The sequence below is a fragment of the Ciconia boyciana genome, chromosome 3 (assembly GCF_034638445.1).
Source record: "Ciconia boyciana chromosome 3, ASM3463844v1, whole genome shotgun sequence".
NCBI classification, from domain to species: domain Eukaryota; kingdom Metazoa; phylum Chordata; class Aves; order Ciconiiformes; family Ciconiidae; genus Ciconia; species Ciconia boyciana.
In genome coordinates, this window is record NC_132936.1 from 35,101,205 (window position 1) to 35,120,676 (window position 19,472).

Genomic DNA, 19,472 nt, shown 5'->3' on the forward strand with positions numbered 1-19,472 from the left:
AATTAAGATACTAATTAACTGCATGTCAATTAATAAAATGGTAGTTAGTTGAACTTATTACATGTCTATATTTGTTACATAACTAAGGCTAATATAGTTTATTTATGCTTCTTTTTCATATAAGTCAAAATATTTTATCTGTTCTGTTATCAGCTTTTCAATATCTAAAAATGTTACATGATTTGATTCAGAAACTAGAGTAATGAATGCTGGTTTCCACTATATTTCCTGTAATCCAAATTACTGTAATCCAGTTTGATGTAGTTTTACTGAATGTATATCACCTTGCCTGGAAAGTTATTTCCTTTAAAAGTTGACGTTTTTATGGCATTTCTGTATTCCTGAAACTGTCTGTCATACGGCTTTTATTTCAACTTTCTTCTGGTAACAGCAGAATAATTACATTAATTCAACTATGCAAAGCCTTGCCTGCCACAATCCATTGAACTAAATATAACCCCAATAATTTAAAACTAATAGTCTCCTTCTTTTCCAAGAAAGTAGCAAACTGCATTGAAACTTATAAAATTACCTGTATTGAAAGCTTAAACTTAGCATTCACCCTCGTGAGACTGCCAAGGCTCTTCATCTTCCTGAATATTTTGAAGTGCAAATCCTGACAGGCAAAATCCCCACCATAAAGAGTGCATCGACAAGCAAGGAAAGCTGAAGCATTCCCTCTCCGCTGACAGCAAACCCGAGGTTATTGCTGGGCTCAGCCCACTGGCTCTGCACCACAGTCACATCGGTGCCCGGCACCCTTCTTGCAGGCAGGCAGGCAGGCAGCAGCCACAGCAGATTTCTGCAAAACCCTGTGGAAAGATGATGTTTTCCTGGAGGGAGACTCTCGCCCGAGTTTTCTCAGCACTATGGGAAGAAAGAACTCAAGCTCTTTATCAAACAATTTCATACAGTGATAACCGATGGGCTACTTGTATTTCCTTCCCTTTTTTCCACTGATTGCCAATGAAGACAGATAGCGAGTAAGGCTGTTTCTAATACTTTTCTACTAGCACAGACAGCTCGACAGTTCACTTGCAGATGTCTGTTCCAACCATTTTTCCAACCTGCCTGGAAATGACCTCACAGGACATGTCAGATACCAGGTCTGTGTCCACAGCCACTGCAACTGGCAACTCAAATGTCACCACCGAGAACCATCTCTTGCCAGCAATGTTTCAGCAGGTGACAGAAATCCTTCTACACAATGGACACCCACCTACAAGGCAGGCCCATTCCTTCAAATGGAAAATGCTCAAATTAGGAACAATCAACATAGTCCATTGGCTCTGGTGCCAAAGATCCTTGTCTGTGATGTTGCATTTTAAACAGACTGGTTGACTCTTGGCTCCAAGTGTACCTTGCCACTGTACTGGCAAGTGATACCACCGGTCATCCCATTCTTAATACCGTCCAAATTCCTTAAGATCAACTTAATATTATAATACTAAATTCATGGAGCTTGTTTTCAAAGGCACCACTGGATAGTTCAATGTATCACCTGCATCTTTGCTTGGTTCACTTGGTAATTATCAGCTCAAATGGAAAGTAACCAAATGTGAAGGATGTCATTGACAAACTTTCTCCACAGTGCCATCCACAGAAATATTCTAATAAGAAGAGCAAAGATGCAACAGTTTGATTGTTTCAGACATGCACTATTTAACTGATAAAAGTCAACTTTTTAGATGACCTCCAACTTTTTCTCTGCACACTTGGCTTACCAAAAACCAACTCATTTCACCACTGAGGCTGAGAGTAAGAATTCTGCATCTCCACATGCTATCAATTAGCCACGAATCTCTCCCATCTCTCCCTGCAAATGTTAGTGTTTCACTAGATTACAAGCGGCACATACATCTTGCTTCAGAAACATACCTTTGTTTGAGATCTGTAAAGCAGTAATATGCCATGATCTTCAGACTTCTGTTAAATGCTATACCTTAATATCTCAAAATCAAGAGCCTGATAATTCAGCTTGTCGCGTAGCTGATACTCCTCTTTCTGATTATTCAGGGTGTCTGTTACCTGACTACCCTGGGATCTATGCAAACATCTGAAGAAGGATCTGAGACGCTATATAGTAACTGTAGAATTTCAAGATGATAATGTCTGCCTATATGGAAACTTTGTGCCTCATTTTGAAGTTTGTTTTTAGCAACGGCTTTGAATTGCAAAGACAATGGGGGAGGGTGGAGGCTGTTTTTCCTTTCTTGCTGGTATACAGGAGCAGATGAAGGCAGAAGGTACTTGAATAGCTTAGTGAGGCACTATTCAAAAGACCCCAAACATTAAGCACAAACAGTTGAATCCATTCTGACTACATCACCTCGAAAAACCGCAGTAAGGGAGAGCAATTATTTTTTCCTGCTTAGAGCTGGGTACAAATTGTTTTACAATGATACAAATGGTCCTTTTGTTTTGGGGAAAAAATGAAATTAGCAAACTTAATTCATGCCTCTGTGTTTATAGAGGTAGGGCCTCTCAGTTTTAGAATCAGAAAGAACTGGGGGTTTTTTTCTGTGAAAGGAGTCTAGAATATGCTGGTTACTGCTGGTTAGACAGCCTTGAAATAGCAAAAGACAAAAAACTGGTTTATTTATAATCTTTCATTTTTGGTAATTTCAAAGTGTACTGCTTCAGTTTTGACCTTGCTTACTTACATTTTTCCCAGGACTACTTTATTCTTCAAAACAACTGTGTGATTTTAAACAAACAAACCCCCAAACTTTCATTTTGAAATGGTCAAAACAGGAGATGGAGAAAATAGTCCTTTCCTGGAAAAGTTCTTAGCATATTGGTCCTTTCCAAAAATAGGACTCCCAACCAGTCCTACTAAAGACCCACTGGGCAGACCTGTCCAGTAACATGTCAAGCTTTCAGCCTCCTCTCGAAGCCCCCCAAGCTGAGTCTTCCACAGCCCATCTCTTGTGCTGCCCTCTCCATCCCCCTTACTACTAACTCTCTGTCAGGAAAGATTAAGTGAGGCAGCAGGGAAAGAAAGGAAAAATTGCTCGATGCATTTGCACGATGTTGGGTGAGTAGGGAACAGACGGGTAGCGTGGTGAAACATGGCATGCTCCACAGCGTGCCTTGGGCCAGGCCAGCATCAGTCCTGCTCCTCCGCAGCCTCCGACTGGGATCAAAGCAGTGCACAAAGCAGTTCTTGCTAGCGGTACACTGAGCCTTTGTGCCAGCAGGTTTTGTAGCACTACTCAATCAGCCCTAGTCTTGTCGTGAACAAAATGCCATTAATATCCTTCAGAGTTCCTGGAGACTAACAAAAAACAGTGCATTTTCCAGCTCTCTCTGTTAGTTCACAATGATGAATGTATATAAAAGAGACTAAAAAGAAGATGAGGATACCTTGCTTCCATATGTTGCGATATCTCTGATCATTTTTCATAGCAAGAGGCAATAAATTCTGTAATACTCTCCACAATGGAACTGATGGAATTATTTTACTATTTATGGAATACAAAATTAGATTTGAGAAGCCTAAATAAATGTGCAATAGGAAATAACTGCAATGGCAGGAAGATGAACTTGCTGACCTTAGAGGTCTTTTCTCTCTCTGACTCTAGTGATTGCATAGATATATTTTCATTTGTTGTTAATAAGAAATAATAATAATAAATGTAGCTAAACATAATGAAATTTGAGAATTCTTGAGCTGATAAGCTGTATAGTTGAATAGTCATACATGTTTAATAGCCAAAGAAGGAAAATATAATTTACCATTTATGCTCAGTCTTCGAAGTGTTTCTGCTACACCTATAAAATGTATTTTTAGCAGCCATTATTAATTTGTTCAATGGTGGTGTTTCAGAATCCTCTATTTCTTTTAAATCCCAACACATTGTATATTTTCTGCCCAGATGGCCTTCAGAGACTAGGCAAGGCTCTTAGATGTGTCTTTGGCTACGACAGCACTGTGCTCGGGAGAAAACAATGTCTCTGGCTCCTAGGGGATGGTTAGTCCAGGTCAGGACCTGAGAGAGGAGGCAATATTGACCCACTCACCCCACACGTAGCGGAACTACCTCTCAGCCACCTTTGTTGGCCTCTCTATTGGATCCTGATCTCTTCTGCACGTTGCAGTTTACCAGGAAGAAGGGTTATTTGGCAAGCTAAGGGCAGAGAAACAGAGGAACCAGCACAACTAGATCTGTGTGCACCTGCTTTCCTGATGCAGTAAGTGAGCAAACAACCTGTGGGCATCTCATCTAGCTATGGGCAAAACAACCTACCTGGCTTTTAATCTTTAAGGCAGGAACCATGTGTGAGTTTACCTGAATCGCAGCAGAATGAAGCTCCATTTCTTCCTGAGATAGCAACAAGACTGACAAGATACAGGTTTAAAAAAATAACATGAGTACAACAGGGCTGCACGGAGGATCAGAGATGGTCTGACTCAGTGCCAGTCTCAGTAAAGTGCACTAATGACAAGCAAAATAGCTTTTAATTACTGGAAGGGGCAACATGAATGGAAATTAAAATGCAACAAATGCTAGGAAAGCGATGCAACCTGCACATTCAGAAAACACTGTAATTCTAGCTCAGTGCTGATCCTGCATTTGACAAGAGTTAAATGAAGTGGATGCTGCTTTTGGCTGCTAGGGGTCAATAAGATAAAAGTTGGTATTTGACCTGTAACTTTCTACAAATTACCAGGCCATATAAAGATCAGTGGGACCTATGGTTTAGACATTAACTATAGACAAAGCACTTTGATATATTGGTCTAATTCAACACAAAAGATTTTTTTCTGCTCTCCTCTGGGTGCATCATTGAAATAGCCTGCTTTTTATGGCTAATTCTCAGCAGAAAAGTGTCACGCTTGTGACTCGAGTATGTTTACAACGGTGTATCGTCTATCACATTAGATTTGAGTTTTAAAATACCACCTCGCTACACGGCATACGGCGATTTAAAAATACAAATAACGTTTTAAAAAATCATGGGGACTACACTCTTTGTTCCTTTGGGTTACTTCTTACTTCCAATTCCTGCTCTTTGGTCAGCACTAGCAGTTGGCGACTCAGTTCAGTTTCTGATGAGTCTTGTTTGCCCCCTTGTGGTATGACTCGAAAAGACAGCCCGAGCTGTGCTTGCTGTTTGCCCTGTCCCTCCTCTTCGTGGTAAGGGCTTGTGCTTCAGCTGCTTGGGGTATGAATCACTGTGTGCTCATTCTCCCTTTTTTGCACAGGGACGTTACCCACCTGTGCCCGCATCACTGAACCCTTCGTTTTTATCACGCAGGAACGCACCAGAATAGGCAACTCTTTATTCTAGAAGCACAAATGAAGGCAGTTCAAAGGGTTTTTCGTCCACAATTCAACTACTACTTTTGAATATGCTCTATCCGGTTGTAATACTCTCAGGACGGGTGTTCAAGCCTATCAAGTTCAATTACATAGTTATTTCAAGACATAGAAAGAGAATTGAACTTTTAAAATTGACAGTAAATAACTATGGAGACTCAACTAAATTTAATAACTGCAAAGCAGTTGCTAGGCTCCATCACTGAAAGAATTTAGGTTTTCTGTTTCTTAATTAACTTTCAGGCTCTTAAAATGCCAGTCTTTTATAACCGTTCTTTTTTTTGCACAGTTCTTGTAAAATTTTATATATTCAAAGCAAAATTTTATATATTTGAAGCATGTCCAAAGAAGGGCAACGAAGCTGGTGAAGGGTCTAGAGCTCAAGTCTTATGAGGAGCAGCTGAGGGAACTGGGGTTGTTTAGCCTGGAGAAAAGGAGGCTGAGGGGAGACCTTAGCGCTCTCTCCAACTACCTGAAAGGAGGTTGTAGAGAGGTGGGGGTCGGTCTCTTCTCCCAGGTAACAAGTGATAGGACAAGAGGAAATGGGTTCAAGTTGTGCCAGGGGAGGTTTAGATTGGATATTAGGAAATTTTACTTCACTAAAAGGGTTATCAAGCACTGGAACAGGCTGCCCAGGGAAGTGGTTGAGTCACCATCCCTGGAGGTATTTAAAAGACGTTTGGATGAGGCGCTTGGGGACATGGTGTAGTGGTGGTCTTGGCAGTGTTAGGTTTACAGTTGGGCTGGATGATCTTAAAGGTCTTTCCCAACCTATACGATTCTGTGATTTCTGTGAAAAAGAAGTAAGCAATATGGGTCTGTTCCAAATCCTGATGAAGTTAATTAAGATGGCAACACATGAGCTAACAACTAAACCAGACATAGTACAGTTACACCTCACTGATGTAGCCGTGAGGCTTTCAGTCCTGTGTTTGACTTCTGAACATTATGAACAAACTGCCTTGATAACCAAAAAACCTGTTATAAAGCTGCAAAGCAGTAATGAAGACTTTTGTGCACACTGATTAAGAAGCTTCTGTGGCTGTTAATAAAAATTAGTCTTCTGTCTCTTCTGTAAAATCACCCAGTTGTGGTAAATTCCATTGTCTTCAATTATGCTATTAATCCTCTGGCTCTGCTGTTCTAATAGAGTTTCATATTTTTACTTTATCAAGACCATGAAGTACAAAATTGTGACCACCAAAACAGAGAGAATAATAAAAAAACAACAATACTTTCTTGTATGTCAGCTACATCATTTATTCTTTGTAACCTGAATAAAGAACTAGATTCGAGGAGATTGTCTGTGCTGCCGGACTATTATGAACAGAACATCTTGGCATCATTTGACAGCTAAAAGAAAAAAACCATCTGCATCCCAGCTTCAGAGGCCTTCAGATTACAAAAGATGCCGAAAGCCATTAGTCTGTAGAACTGGCTGACAATGGAAAAGAGGAAAGTGCATCATCTGACATATTTAAAACTGCATGAAGATCAGTCCTGACCTGTCAAGGTGATGGACTACTCCTAACAGGCCTTTTCCATTTTTAATTTCCATAATCAGAATCATACTTGGTTAATATTCAAGGATCACCTCCTCCAAGCTCAGGAACGATGCATCCCAAAAAAGAGGAAGTCAGACAAAAAAGCCAGGAGGCCTGCATGGATGAACAAGGAGCTCCTGGACAAAGTCAAACACAAAAAGGAAGCCTACAGAGGGTGGAAGCCAGGACAGGTAGCCTGGGAGGAACACAGACAAATTGTCCAAGCAGCCAGGGATCAGGTTAGGAAAGCTAAAGCCCTGATAGAATTAAATCTGGCCAGGGACATCAAGGGCAACAAGAAAAGCTTCTGTAGGTACGTCAGTGATAAAAGGAAGACTGAGGAAAATGTGGGCCCTCTTCGGAAGGAAATGGGAGATCTGGTTACCCAGGATATGGAGAAGGCTGAGATACTCAATGACTTTTTTGCCCCAGTCTTCACTGGAAAGTGCTCAAGCCACACCGTCCAAGTCACAGAAGGCAAAGGCAGGGACTGGGAGAATGAAGAACTGCCCACTGCAGGAGAAGATCAGGTTCGAGACCATCTAAAGAACCTGAAGGTGCACAAGTCCATGGGTCCATGGGTCCATGGGCGGATGAAGTTGCTAAGCCACTATCCATCATATTTGAGAAGTCGTGGCAGTCAGGTGCAGTTCCCACTGACTGGAAAAGGAGAAACATGATCTGTGCCCAGCAATATCATGGAGCAGATCCTCCTGGAAACTCTGCTAAGGAACATGGAAAATAAGGAGGTGATTGGTGACAGCCAACATGGCTTCACTAAGGGAAAATCGTGCCTGACAAATTTGATGGCCTTCTACGACAGGGTTACAGCTTTGGTGGATAAGGGAAGAGCAACTCACATCATCTACCTGGACTTGTGCAAAGCATTTGAGACTGTCCCACACAACATCCTTGTCTCTAAATTGGAGAGACATGGATTTGATGGATGGACCACTTGGTGGATAAGGAATTGGCTGGATGGTCACACTCAAAGAGTTGCAGTCAATGGCTCCATGTCCAAGTGGAGACCAGTGATGAGTCGGTATTGGGGTCAGTATTGGGACCGGTGCTGTTTAACATCTTTGTCGGCAACAGGGACAGTGGGATTGAGTGCACCCTCAGCAAGTTTGCTGATGACACCCAGCTGTGTGGTGCAGTCAACATGCTGGAGGGACAGGATGCCATCCAGAGGGACCTTGACAGGCTTGACAGGTGAGCCTGTGCGAACCTCATGAAGTTCAACAAGGCCTAGTGCAAGGTCCTGCACATGGGTCAGGGCAATCTCAAGCACAAATACGGGCTGGGCAGAGAATGGATTGAGAGCAGCCCTGAGGAGAAAGACTTAGGGGTGTTGGCTGATGAGAAGCTCAACACGACCCAGCAAGGTGCACTTGCAGCCCAGAAAGCCAACCATATCCTGGGCTGCATCAGAAGAAGTGTGGCCAGCAGGTTGAGGGAGGTGATTCTCCCCCTCTACTCTGCTCTTGTGAGATCCCACCTGGAGTACTGCATTCAGCTCTGGAGCCCCCAGCATAAGAAGGACACGGACCCGTTCAAGTGAGTCCAGAGGAGGGCCATGAAGATGATCAGAGGGCTGGAGCACCTTCTCCTATGAAGACAGGCTGAGAGTTGGGGTTGTTCAGCCTGGAGAAGAGAAGGCTCTGGGGAGACCTGACAGTGGCCTTTCAGTACCTGAACAGGGCCTGCAAGAAAGCTGGAGAGGGACTTTTTACAAGGGCATGTGGTGATAGGACAAGGGGTAATGTCTCTAAACTGAAAGAGGGTAGATTTAGGTTAGGTATAAGGAAGAAATTCTTCACTATGAGGGTGGTGAGGCACTGGAACAGGTTGCCCAGAGAAGGTGTGGATGCCCCATCCCTAGAAGTGTTCAAGGCCAGGTTGGATGGAGCTTTGAGCAACCTGGTGTAGTGGAAGGTGTCCCTGCCTATGGCAGGGGGGTTGGAACTACATGATCTTTAAGGTCCCTTCCAACCCAAACCATTCTATGATTCTATGGTACTTCAAGCTCTATACCAGTGACAAGCAATCTCATTTTTAACTGGAAGTTACCAGAATAGGAAATACCAACAACCTAAGCACTGTGGGAAAAGGCTGATATTATTTGGAAGAACATTTATGTATAATACAGAAAACAGTAGAGGACCACTATATATAATTAATCTGACTCTACATAGCTATTATCATAAATGTCTGTCCTAACTATAAAAAGTATGGTTTTCCTAAATTCCACTAAAACTAGTCTATTTTTATCACAGAGTGAGAGCCATGTTTTGGTTTTTATTATCATTCATTGTCTTAGAGCTGCTAAATACATACGGAGGGAATATATTAGCATGAAATACTGGGATTTGGAATAGGATACCAATTTACTGTGTCTGCTTTTTTAATTGCAATAGATAGCAAATATCAGCAGTTTGGCCCTAATGGGGATTCGTAAGCTCTGTAACACAGACCAAAATGACCAACACACCTGATCCCTCAGCTTCTCTCCCAGCTCTCCCACAGTTCTCTCTTCCACAGTTCTCACGTAAACCAAGGAGAACTGCAGGTTTTACCAGCTGGCCTAGAAAATCGGCTCACTGTCATTTAATTTCCAAATTTGTCATTTCTATTATTTAAAATTTGCAATTTAATATCAAGCTTTTTATTCTAAGAAGAGCTACTCAGCAGACATCACATATTCACATAAGCATCACAGAAACTTGTGCAAGTCTCACATAAAAAACATATGCCATTCATCAATTTTGGATATTTACTGTTATCTGATACTTAACTATTCTGCAGTAAAATTCAAGGAAAAAAATCACCAATACTAATTAAACAATAATTCCAACAATAGATTTCAATATGGAACAAACATGAAAACTTCTCTTTAGCCTGCAAAGTTTCATCTTAAGTCAGCAAAATTAATTAAAAACAAATACTTAAGCCTGAATGTTAAATTAATTAAAATTTAATTTTAATTTTAATTTTTTAATTAAATAAATTAATTAAAAATAAAAAATTACAAAAAATTAATTTGGTGCACACATTTAATTTTTTTTACAAAATGGAAAGCAAAGAACTTAAAATGAGCACCAGAAAAAGAATACTATAATTTATGTTTCTGTAATCAATTTGTTAGAGGAATTTTCCCTCTAACAAGGACAGAAGTAGCTAAAGCACAAATGTACCTTACAGGATATCTCACTCAAGTCAGTGGGACTAATCCCAGGTTTAAGTTAAGCATGTACTTCAGTACCTTTCATATCAGGCACCTAGCATAAAAAAAGCCACATAGGTGTGTACTGATAAATTAAACATGTTCTGCACTCTTTAAAATAGTGTTACCTGATCTTTCTTAAATAACAATTCAAAGAGATAGCTACAACGCATTTATACTCACACATTTGTACTTATAGAAACAATTTTGTAAAGGGAAAAGTTCACTTGCACAAGCTTTATTGAAAATATCTTCCATGTAAAATTAGCTGTCAAATTTTGTTAGTGGTGTATATCGTATTGTTTCACAACTGTTGAAGATTAATCTGTGAAATGCGTTTTCCCCACAGAATTATGAAATTTCATGTTGCAAAGAGAAAGTTTAAGGAAACACTTCGTCCATATGATGTCAAAGATGTCATTGAACAGTATTCAGCAGGTCATCTAGACATGTTATGCAGGATTAAGAGTCTTCAGTCACGGTAAGGAAAGAATAATTTCTGCTCTGCATAAGCATCTTATGTCATTCACTGCACAATGAATATTGGTAACATTTAACATCCCTGTGCTATATTTGGGTACAAATTGCCATCCATGTTTCAGCCCAGCCTCTCTTTCTGTGAACACAGCTGAGCCAGAAATTACGTTGTGGGTAAAAACAAACAAAAAACCATGTATCTAAATTGTCCCCAGAAAATGGAAATCTGAACAATAGAAAACATAATCCTTTATCTATTCATAAGTCTATTCATAAACAAGGAATTTAGTCATGAGGTTGCCAAAAGGATGAGGTCAACATTGAGAACTGCCTTTCTCCCGTCCCAGACTTTCTCTTTTCACATAAAAGAAACTGGGAACTACTGCTAATGTAGTATTTATGTAGTTTTTATGTTCTAGATTCCCAGCAATAATAATAAAAAAAAAAAAAACCCACAACATTGCATCATGTGTATCATTACCAGCATAAGGGCTGAGATTCCTGCTTCAAACTGACAACTTTCCCAGGACTCAATGCTGCTGTTAGGACGGGAGAGCTGAGGGTGGCACTGGTACCTCTGTTCCCCCCAACATCAGGCTGCTGGAAAGGCCACCTCCTCTCACCCTCTCAGCAAGTCTAGCTCTGGTTCTCCCAGATGATGGCTAAGTTCTGGCCCTCAGTTAGTGCCAACAGAAAAGCAAAGCTGTCTCTGAGCTAATCTCCAAATGCTCAAAAAGCATTCATGCTTTTTTTTCTTAATTTTTAAATAAAATTAGGTTAAATTCTTTCTCAGGTTCTTTTCTGAAATCCTATGGTTTTAATTTTTAATGTACAGATTAGCAAGCACTTCCATATCATCACCGTTTTCAGGAATCACAGCAGCTTTTGATTTCTCTTACAGAGTTGACCAAATTCTTGGGAAAGGACAAATCACAGCAGATAAAAGAAGTAGAGAAAAGAATCCTGCAGAGAATGAGACAACTGATGACCTCAGTATGTTAGGGCGTGTAGTCAAGGTGGAGAAACAGGTAGAGTGATTATCTGTGTCACTTTGTCTTGCTCTACTGCTCATGCCTTTTGTGTATTTTATTGCCAGTTTCAAAGGCTGAAGAGGTAAATTGTTATTTGTCTAATATCTGCTTCATTTACATGTTGAAATAAAATCGATATGAATCGTATTACCTTAACTGTCTTCCATGTACAGAAAAATAAGGAAGGAAAAATCACAGGTTACTAATTTTTTTTCCCTTTTATCAGCTTGCTTATGAAAAATCTACATGGCTTTTGACAACCTTATTTTTCAAGAGTCAATAGTGTGTACCAAGATCCTCCCATTTTTCTCTTCAGCAGTCACATTTTCCCTTTGCTTGGTTCCAAATATTTTAAATTTGTATTTGGCATTAATGCTAACCTTTTCCTCTCCTCCTGTAGGTACAATCCATTGAGTCAAAACTGGACTGTCTATTAGATATTTATCAACAAGTTTTGCGAAAAGGATCTGCATCCGCGCTCACTTTGGCTTCCTTTCAAATGCCAGCTTTTGAGTGTGAGCAAACTTCTGATTACCAGAGTCCATCAGACAGCAAAGAATTGTCTAATTCTGCACAAATTAGTGGATGTGTATCCAGATCAGCTAGTGCCAATCTGCCTCGTGGCCTACAGCTTATACTGACACCAAATGAATTTAGCACTCAGGCTTACTATGCTTTTAGTCCAGCTATGCATAGTCAAGCAACGCAAGTGCCAAACGATGGACCTGCAACAGTTAATAATACATCAAACCAAATAAACCAAGCAACTAAGCCAGCAACTCCAACAACATTACAAATACCACCTTTCTCATCAATGAAGCATATCAATAGGCCTGAGCCCGTTCATATTATTCCTGTAACCACACAGGAAAATATTTCCAATGTCACCGCTTGCCTTGTTGCATCAAAGGATAACGGACAAGTTGCACAGCCCAGTGCGACAAAGGATCTCACATGGAGGAAAAGTCTGGATACAGAAGGGGAACCTTTGCTCTCAGTTAAACCTGTGGTGCAAATGGATTTAGGAAAATCTTTATCTGTACAAAATCTTATACAATCAACAGAAGAACTGAATGTACAGATTGCTGGCAGTGACTCCAGTGGTTCCAGAGGTAGCCAGGATGTATACTCCAAATGGAGGGAGTCAAAATTATTTATAACTGATGAAGAGTTGGAGACAGAGGCAGGAACAGAGACTACTGAAGCCATCTCGCGCCCATTAGTGGAAACAACTCTCTCTGCTGACTCTCTAAGGACTGGAATATCAAGATCATCTCAAAGCATTTGCAAGCCAGGGGATGGTACAGAAGCACTCAATCTGTTCCACGTCAAACTTAAATAACAGCTTGTGGGCTTTCTTCATTGGCTGGGTCACACATATCATAGCATGAACTGTTTTGAAAGCCTTTTTAATAAGATAAAATCACAAAAATCAGGATGAATCTGAGAAGCAGTTGAATGAGCCCATATCTCCTAGTTGCATGAAAGTGCATGTTTAAGTGATGGCTAACATTCAAATTTACACCTACAGTACAGCAGCCTTTATGTAGTACAGTAGGTTTAAATGACGAGTTGCCTACAAAGCTAATGCTGCAGGATGTATCAAAAAGCAAAAATTTGAGCATTTAGACCTAAGCCGTTTCTACAGGGCAGAAATAAAAATCGTAAGGTTTAAAGCACTTTGCTTCTGAACTAATTAAATATATATATATATAATGTCCTGATTTAGATGATAGTTTATGTTTACAACAAAAAAATTATCTACAGCTGCTAGCAAGGTACCAAGGAAACCAGTAATATGGGATTAGAAATGGCTGCCAGTTGCAAGATACACATATTAGCTCATCAGTAATCAGTTATTTTTAACTCTGAAAAACAGTACATTAATATCCATCTGATTTTTGGTGATTTAGTGCTGTGGCAAAAGTACCTGACATGCCACTATCACATTGTTCTTTATAAGGAGAACATAATTTTGCTACGAAAAGTTTGTATTTTAAGGATTGGGGCTGGCCTCAGAAGTGGATAACCTCGGTGACTGCACTAAAAATTATGGGGAATCTCTCCTTCTTCCAGTCTCATGGAAGAGGAGCTATCTTGTGAATCTGAAACATTTTGGCAGCAGTAGGTGAGAGAAGGAAGCAGGCGCTGCCTTTATTGTAGAAGCAATATTTCCTTCTGTGGAAATTTTGGCAACTTTCCTTGCAGTCCCAACCTGATACCATGACAGCACTTCATAAGGCTGGGAAAGGAGGGAAAATGAGGAACTGAAATACAGAGTAAAACTAAAGAGGATAGAACTGGGAAGAGAGAAAGACAACACAGTCAATGAAGAAAAAAAAGAATATGGATTTAGACGGGCAGGAAGGGAAATGATCCCAGAAAATAAAAGAAGGAAGGTAAAGACACAAAAAGATTTATTCTTTTTAATTCCAGCCTGTCAGTCACAGATACTGAGTGCTATTTCCAAAAAAAAAGCCATGTAGGCAATCAGAAATGGCAATAGAAGTAGAGAAGACCACCTTAACGGAAAAAAAACTGAAGGCAAGAGGTTTTTTGTTTGGGGTTTTTTGTTTGCTTTTTAAATAAAAGGGGAGGAGGAGAGAGGGGAAAGTGGTCACGCTCTTATAGCTCAACACTGTGTCCCAACTGCAGTCATTTCTTGTGAACTTTCCAAGAAAGGACCTTCAGACTCCTTCCTCCTAATACCCAAGTTTTCAATTCAAAGCCTACCTGCTTTGACCGAGCATTCCTGCTTGATACATCCTCTTTTTTTCTTATCCTAACCTACACTTCACTTCTGCTGAGATGCAGGAGCAGTGTTAGTGCCTGTCTGCACATCCCCAGCAAGGCTTCGCCACTGGAAGAACCCTTGCGGAGCCTAAACAGGCTTTCGCTCTTCCCAGCTGGACGAGGTTTCTGTGCGTTGCCTCCCCCCAGATTTATACCCCGCCTGCACCACAGGCTTGTAGACAACCTGACTTGGGCTCAGCTTCCCTCTAGCAGCAGGAACACCGAATGTACGGGGGTGCCAGTGCCAGCTCACTCAGGGCAGTGTTTTCTCAAGGCCCAGACCTGCTGGGAACTTACTATGTACATCAAAAACATCACTCCAGTCTTAACCATGGCTAAATGCTGTAGATTGTATTGTGAAGGACTTGATCTGTTTACTATGAAACCATTGTAATTTCTGCTTCTGTATTTCCTTTACAGAAGTATTCCTGGATGTTACATGAGAACCTTATTATGTGAAAGTACATGCAAACCGTAGAGTGTATATATTGTGTCGTTATACGGGGTCCATGGATGGTACACTGTGTTCCATGGCTTACGCCGGAGCAAACTTCAGCTGTTAAATCCTGAAAGACACCTTGAAGCACAATTTCCTCACCACTGATTTGCCATATAATTTACCACATTCAGTCTTTCCTGTTTTCTTTTATGTGCAGTCTGATCATACTCAAGCCTCATTACAACAGTAATTTTGTGAGGATAAATAGGGTTTTTTCCACATCTCAGTTCGTTTAACTATTGACTTATTTGAATGTCTGCCGTTTATCCAGACAGATCTGTAAGTTTAAAGTCCTACCCAAAATTTAAAAACTTACAACCTTTTTTCAGGCTTTTCTTTCTTTTTCCTAATGGTTTATGGTGCCTTTCTTGCCTTTCATATGAACCCTCCTGCTGGCCTAAGCATAAACCTGTGCTTAGGTTCAGTTAAGGAGCGAGAGATAGGGCACACGGCAACTGTGTGCCAGTAGTGAAACTCCCTTCCCCTCCTTGAGGAGATCGAAAAATCAAGGCATCGTGAATTGGACTCCATTCTTTCACCTCCATCTGCATGAGCAGATGGTTGCACCCCCATTGAGCCCGGAAGGCGTCAATGGGAGAACTGAGCATTGGCCGACCCTGCCTGTACAGGTTCCATACAGAAAGAGGGCCTTGGGTTTTGCTGATAATTTATCTCACGGAAACTTGGTATTTTTGCCTTAAATGACATGCTTGAGTCCTTCTAATTTTAAGTTAATTTATTTAATACAATTTTGTGCACAAAAGAATGAGTTCTATAAATTATGTATGAAAATGTTAATGTCTTTACAAAGTACTAATAAATCCAGAAGATAGTATCTTTTCAAATTATGGTTTAAAATCCTAATTTTTTTCTTTTATGCTCACCATTATTATTTTTGTAGCTGCAAGTCTTATCATATAGGAATTTTTTAACATAATATTAATAGAAAATAGAAAGAGTAGTGAATATATGAAATTCTGGAGAGGAAGAATTGCTTGTTTGGATTTTTATAGGTTTTGCTCATATTTCCTCAGGAGGAATTTCCTGTTTCTATGCTCTCTCTTTAAAAGGCAGTGTCATGACTGACAGTCTTTCATTGGTTTCACAAAAGAAGGAGCTGTCTGGCTTTTCCAGTCTTGTCCTGAGCTGCTTATTAAAGTCCAGCTCATGACAGCTAATAAGAATTCTTCATGAGTGGGGACAAAGGACAATTTTTTTTCTGATTTAAAGTCTACTTGAGGATTGTTGAAGAGAGAATTTGAGCTTATGAAAGAGCAACTTAAGCCTTATCCAAATAACTGTTTTCTGATCAGCATGTTTCTTGTACCTGATTGAAGAGAGAACTGAAAAGAATAGTTTTGATGATTATTATTTGTTTAAAAATTTGTATTTGCTCCTGGCTTATATGATCTATACTTTTTATTTAAATATGAATATAGTGTTTTAGCCTAGGGTTCAAGATTGCAAAGATCATACACTTTTATTCACAGTGCCCACGGTTGTTCCACATGTTTTTGAGATAATCCTACTTAGAGTGACTGCTCTCATTATAGTATGGTGATGAGTAATTCACCTGCTCTTCTGTGATAAGTCAAATCATACTGAATTGCTGATGTATTGTAGAACATCTGATGTACAGTAGTATTTCTGGATTGGGACCTGCAATCCTTACTCAAGCAAAAATTCTATGGAATTCATTCATTCTATGGAATTCAAGAATTTTTCTTGAATCAGGAGCTCAGATTCAAATCCTTATTTTGTTGGGCATCTGTTTAAAGTGAAAATGGTAATATTCCAGTTATTTCCTGAGGAAACTAATTACTTAGCTGAATTTACCCATGTCACATTGACTATATAAAAAATAACGCACAAAGTACTGATGTAAGAAGGGAAGAAGAGAAGGGACATTTTTTAAAAGCACAGAGAAAAGAAGAATAACCAGAAAAGAGGAGTAAGCAGGAAAAGAAAATATAACAGCAAAGGAATGAAAAAGGGGTTTAAACACCTGAGGCTAAATTCATCCTTGGATGGCTTCACTGACTTCAATGAATTCACCGCCCAACTGGGTGAAATTCAGCCTCCATTGGGATAATCAGGCTCAGTTCCACTGACCTTAAAGGAACTGAACCCACCTATACCAGGAATGAACTTGCCTCTCTGGGCCAACTTTTATCCTGACTCGTATGTCATGCAATCCTTTTGGATTCATTAGGTTTGAATGAAATAAAGGTCAGAAAAGAATTTGCCCCAGATATTTCTGCTTCACATTTTTTTTCAAGTGTGTTAATCGACTTAATTCAAATGGATTACAACATCACACAAAGTGCTGTCACTGTCTAAAAAGGTTAATTGGTTTTTGAAATAAGAATTGTCCCCTGCAGCGTCAGTGGAAGCATGTAATATTTTCCTGTTCATTCATCTGGATGCAAATGTGGCCATTTATTCAGCTGTGGCCACACACAGGACAATTCCAGGCATATCCAATATCATCTGCTATTGGAAGCATTTTTTACTTCTTTGAAAGATAAAAAGCAAGTTTCATAACAGGCTCAGGAAGCACGAAGGCTGTTTCCACTGACACTGCAACGACATTAGCCAGTACATTACAATGTTAATTGTAACTTCTTGACAAAGTTGAATCCATATTGTTGTTAATAAAAATGATTTGAAAAGTACCATGCTTACTGTTTTTTTCCTTACATAAATGATTGTATGGTGTAAGCACATAGCAGGGAAACAAAAATTAAATTTGCTCATTGTTTTCCTTTTGAAGTTTTGTAATTTTTTTATTAAATGGACCAAAACACCACAAAGGAAGTTTACTAGAATAAAACGTGCACAAACTAGTCCGATATGTTCCATTTCTGGTAACTGTTTACAGCAGAGTTTACTTAAACTTCAAATGTTTCAGCACCTCTATGAAAATTAGTTTGGATGTTATTATTACCTTCCCTGTTAGATAAACGGGAATTGATTCAGGATCGGCAATCAGGGGCCTGTGAGGGGAGCAGGATTCCTTAGGGAAGGCCCATCCGCTACCTCGGTTTAACTTGAGTCCTAGGTGAAGCCCTTGCTTCTGCGCTGAATCATGAAAGTTGCTCTAGAATGCTACTGCACCAAACCTACAGCCTTCTTTCCCCACTTAGTTCTTCCTGCAGTCCTGCTGAAGATAAGCTTTAGTATTTGAGTGTAAAGTATTAAATATAGAGAGCCTGTTCTTGTGGTGAAGCCACTGCCTCCGTGGAGGCTTCAAAATCAGAGCAAGATACTTCCATGTATAGGCCACCCACTACCTCTCCGACATACATCATCTTAGATATTGAAATTTAAAGATGCAGTCTCCAGAAAGGCAGATTTTCCAAGCAGCCATTTGTACCCACAGGCTACATGAACAAGGCCAAGCTCTGCCTAAGAAAAAACACAGGACAAGGAAAAAAGGCAAACATGTACGCACACTCTTCTTTTGTAAAACCGGGTGGTCTTGCTTCGTGTGTACGTAGAGATAGTAGGGAAGGATCAGAAGACAGCAGTATGACGTTTTTCCTGTTGAGTTACCCTGCTGATCACAATAGCCAGGCACAGGCAGTAATCTGCATCTAAAAAGACATATATATAAATATTCACCATTCAGCTCTGTACAAGAGAAATACAAGACTGTGCCTAAAAGGGAAATGTAAACCCTCAATCATTTAGCAGATTTTCAATGTAACTGAAAGGGTGGGCGGGGAGAGTTTTTCTCAGGGTTTTTTTTCTACTTTTTAAATGTGAGGGTGACTGAGCACTGGCACAGGTTGCCCAGGGAAGTTGTGGAGTCTCCATCCTTGGAGATATTCAGAAGGCGCCTGGACATGGTCCTGGGCAACTGGCTCTTGGTGACCCTGCTTGAGCAGAGGTTGAGGAGGTTGGACCAGATGACCTCCAAAGGTCCCTTCCAACCTCAACCACTCTGCAATTCTGTTTCAAATACTGTATCAGCTTTAGTACATTCAGTCATACTAAAATCTTCATTAAAGCATCATTAAAGCTTAATTTGAGATTAAATATTAAGACTTCCCTAAAAAATTCAGACCACAATGTATCAGCATGACACAAACCTAGACACCTAGCAAAATTACTCACTGCCACCCTCACTCCCCAGCCACCCCTTGAGGCTGCCTGCCTTTCCCCTCCCCACCCCACAGCCTTCGGGAGCTTCCCACACGTTCAGGACCGAGTTCTTGCCCCTCCCGTCCCAAAACACCGCCTGCTCCTGAGTGGAGCCCACCCAGGGCTGCCCCGAGGCCGGCAGAGGAGAAGGGGGCAGGCAGGGAGGAGACTGCAGGACTCGGGACCCCGCCGCCCTCAGCGGCCGCGCAGCGCGCGCCCGAGCGCGGCCCCGGCCCCAACACCGGTGCGCGGCGGTGCCGCGAGCTCAGCCTCGACCGTGGCAGGGCCGGCCATAGGCTCTCCCACCCCCGCGCGGCCTCGCCGAGCCAGCCAATCACTGCTTAGAGAGCGGCCCGCCCTGGCCAATCAGCGCGCCCCTAGCCTAAGGCGCGCCAAGGCCCACCACATGGGCCGCGGAGTCGGACGGGAGCTGCC

The 19,472-nt window shown here is 40.9% G+C and overlaps 1 protein-coding gene across 2 annotated transcripts in view; it reads left to right on the forward strand.

The window, feature by feature from the left end:
* Window positions 1-17,573, forward strand: part of KCNQ5 (potassium voltage-gated channel subfamily Q member 5) — a 305,096-nt gene extending 287,523 nt beyond the window's left edge. For both annotated transcript variants that reach the window (XM_072855287.1, XM_072855286.1), the window contains exons 12-14: window positions 10,441-10,572; window positions 11,470-11,596; window positions 12,000-17,573. In XM_072855287.1, the coding sequence (XP_072711388.1) occupies window positions 10,441-10,572; window positions 11,470-11,596; window positions 12,000-12,941 (1,201 nt within the window). In that variant the 3' untranslated portion in view covers window positions 12,942-17,573. The remainder of the gene's footprint in view (window positions 1-10,440; window positions 10,573-11,469; window positions 11,597-11,999) is intronic.
* The last annotated feature ends 1,899 nt before the right edge of the window (window positions 17,574-19,472 follow it).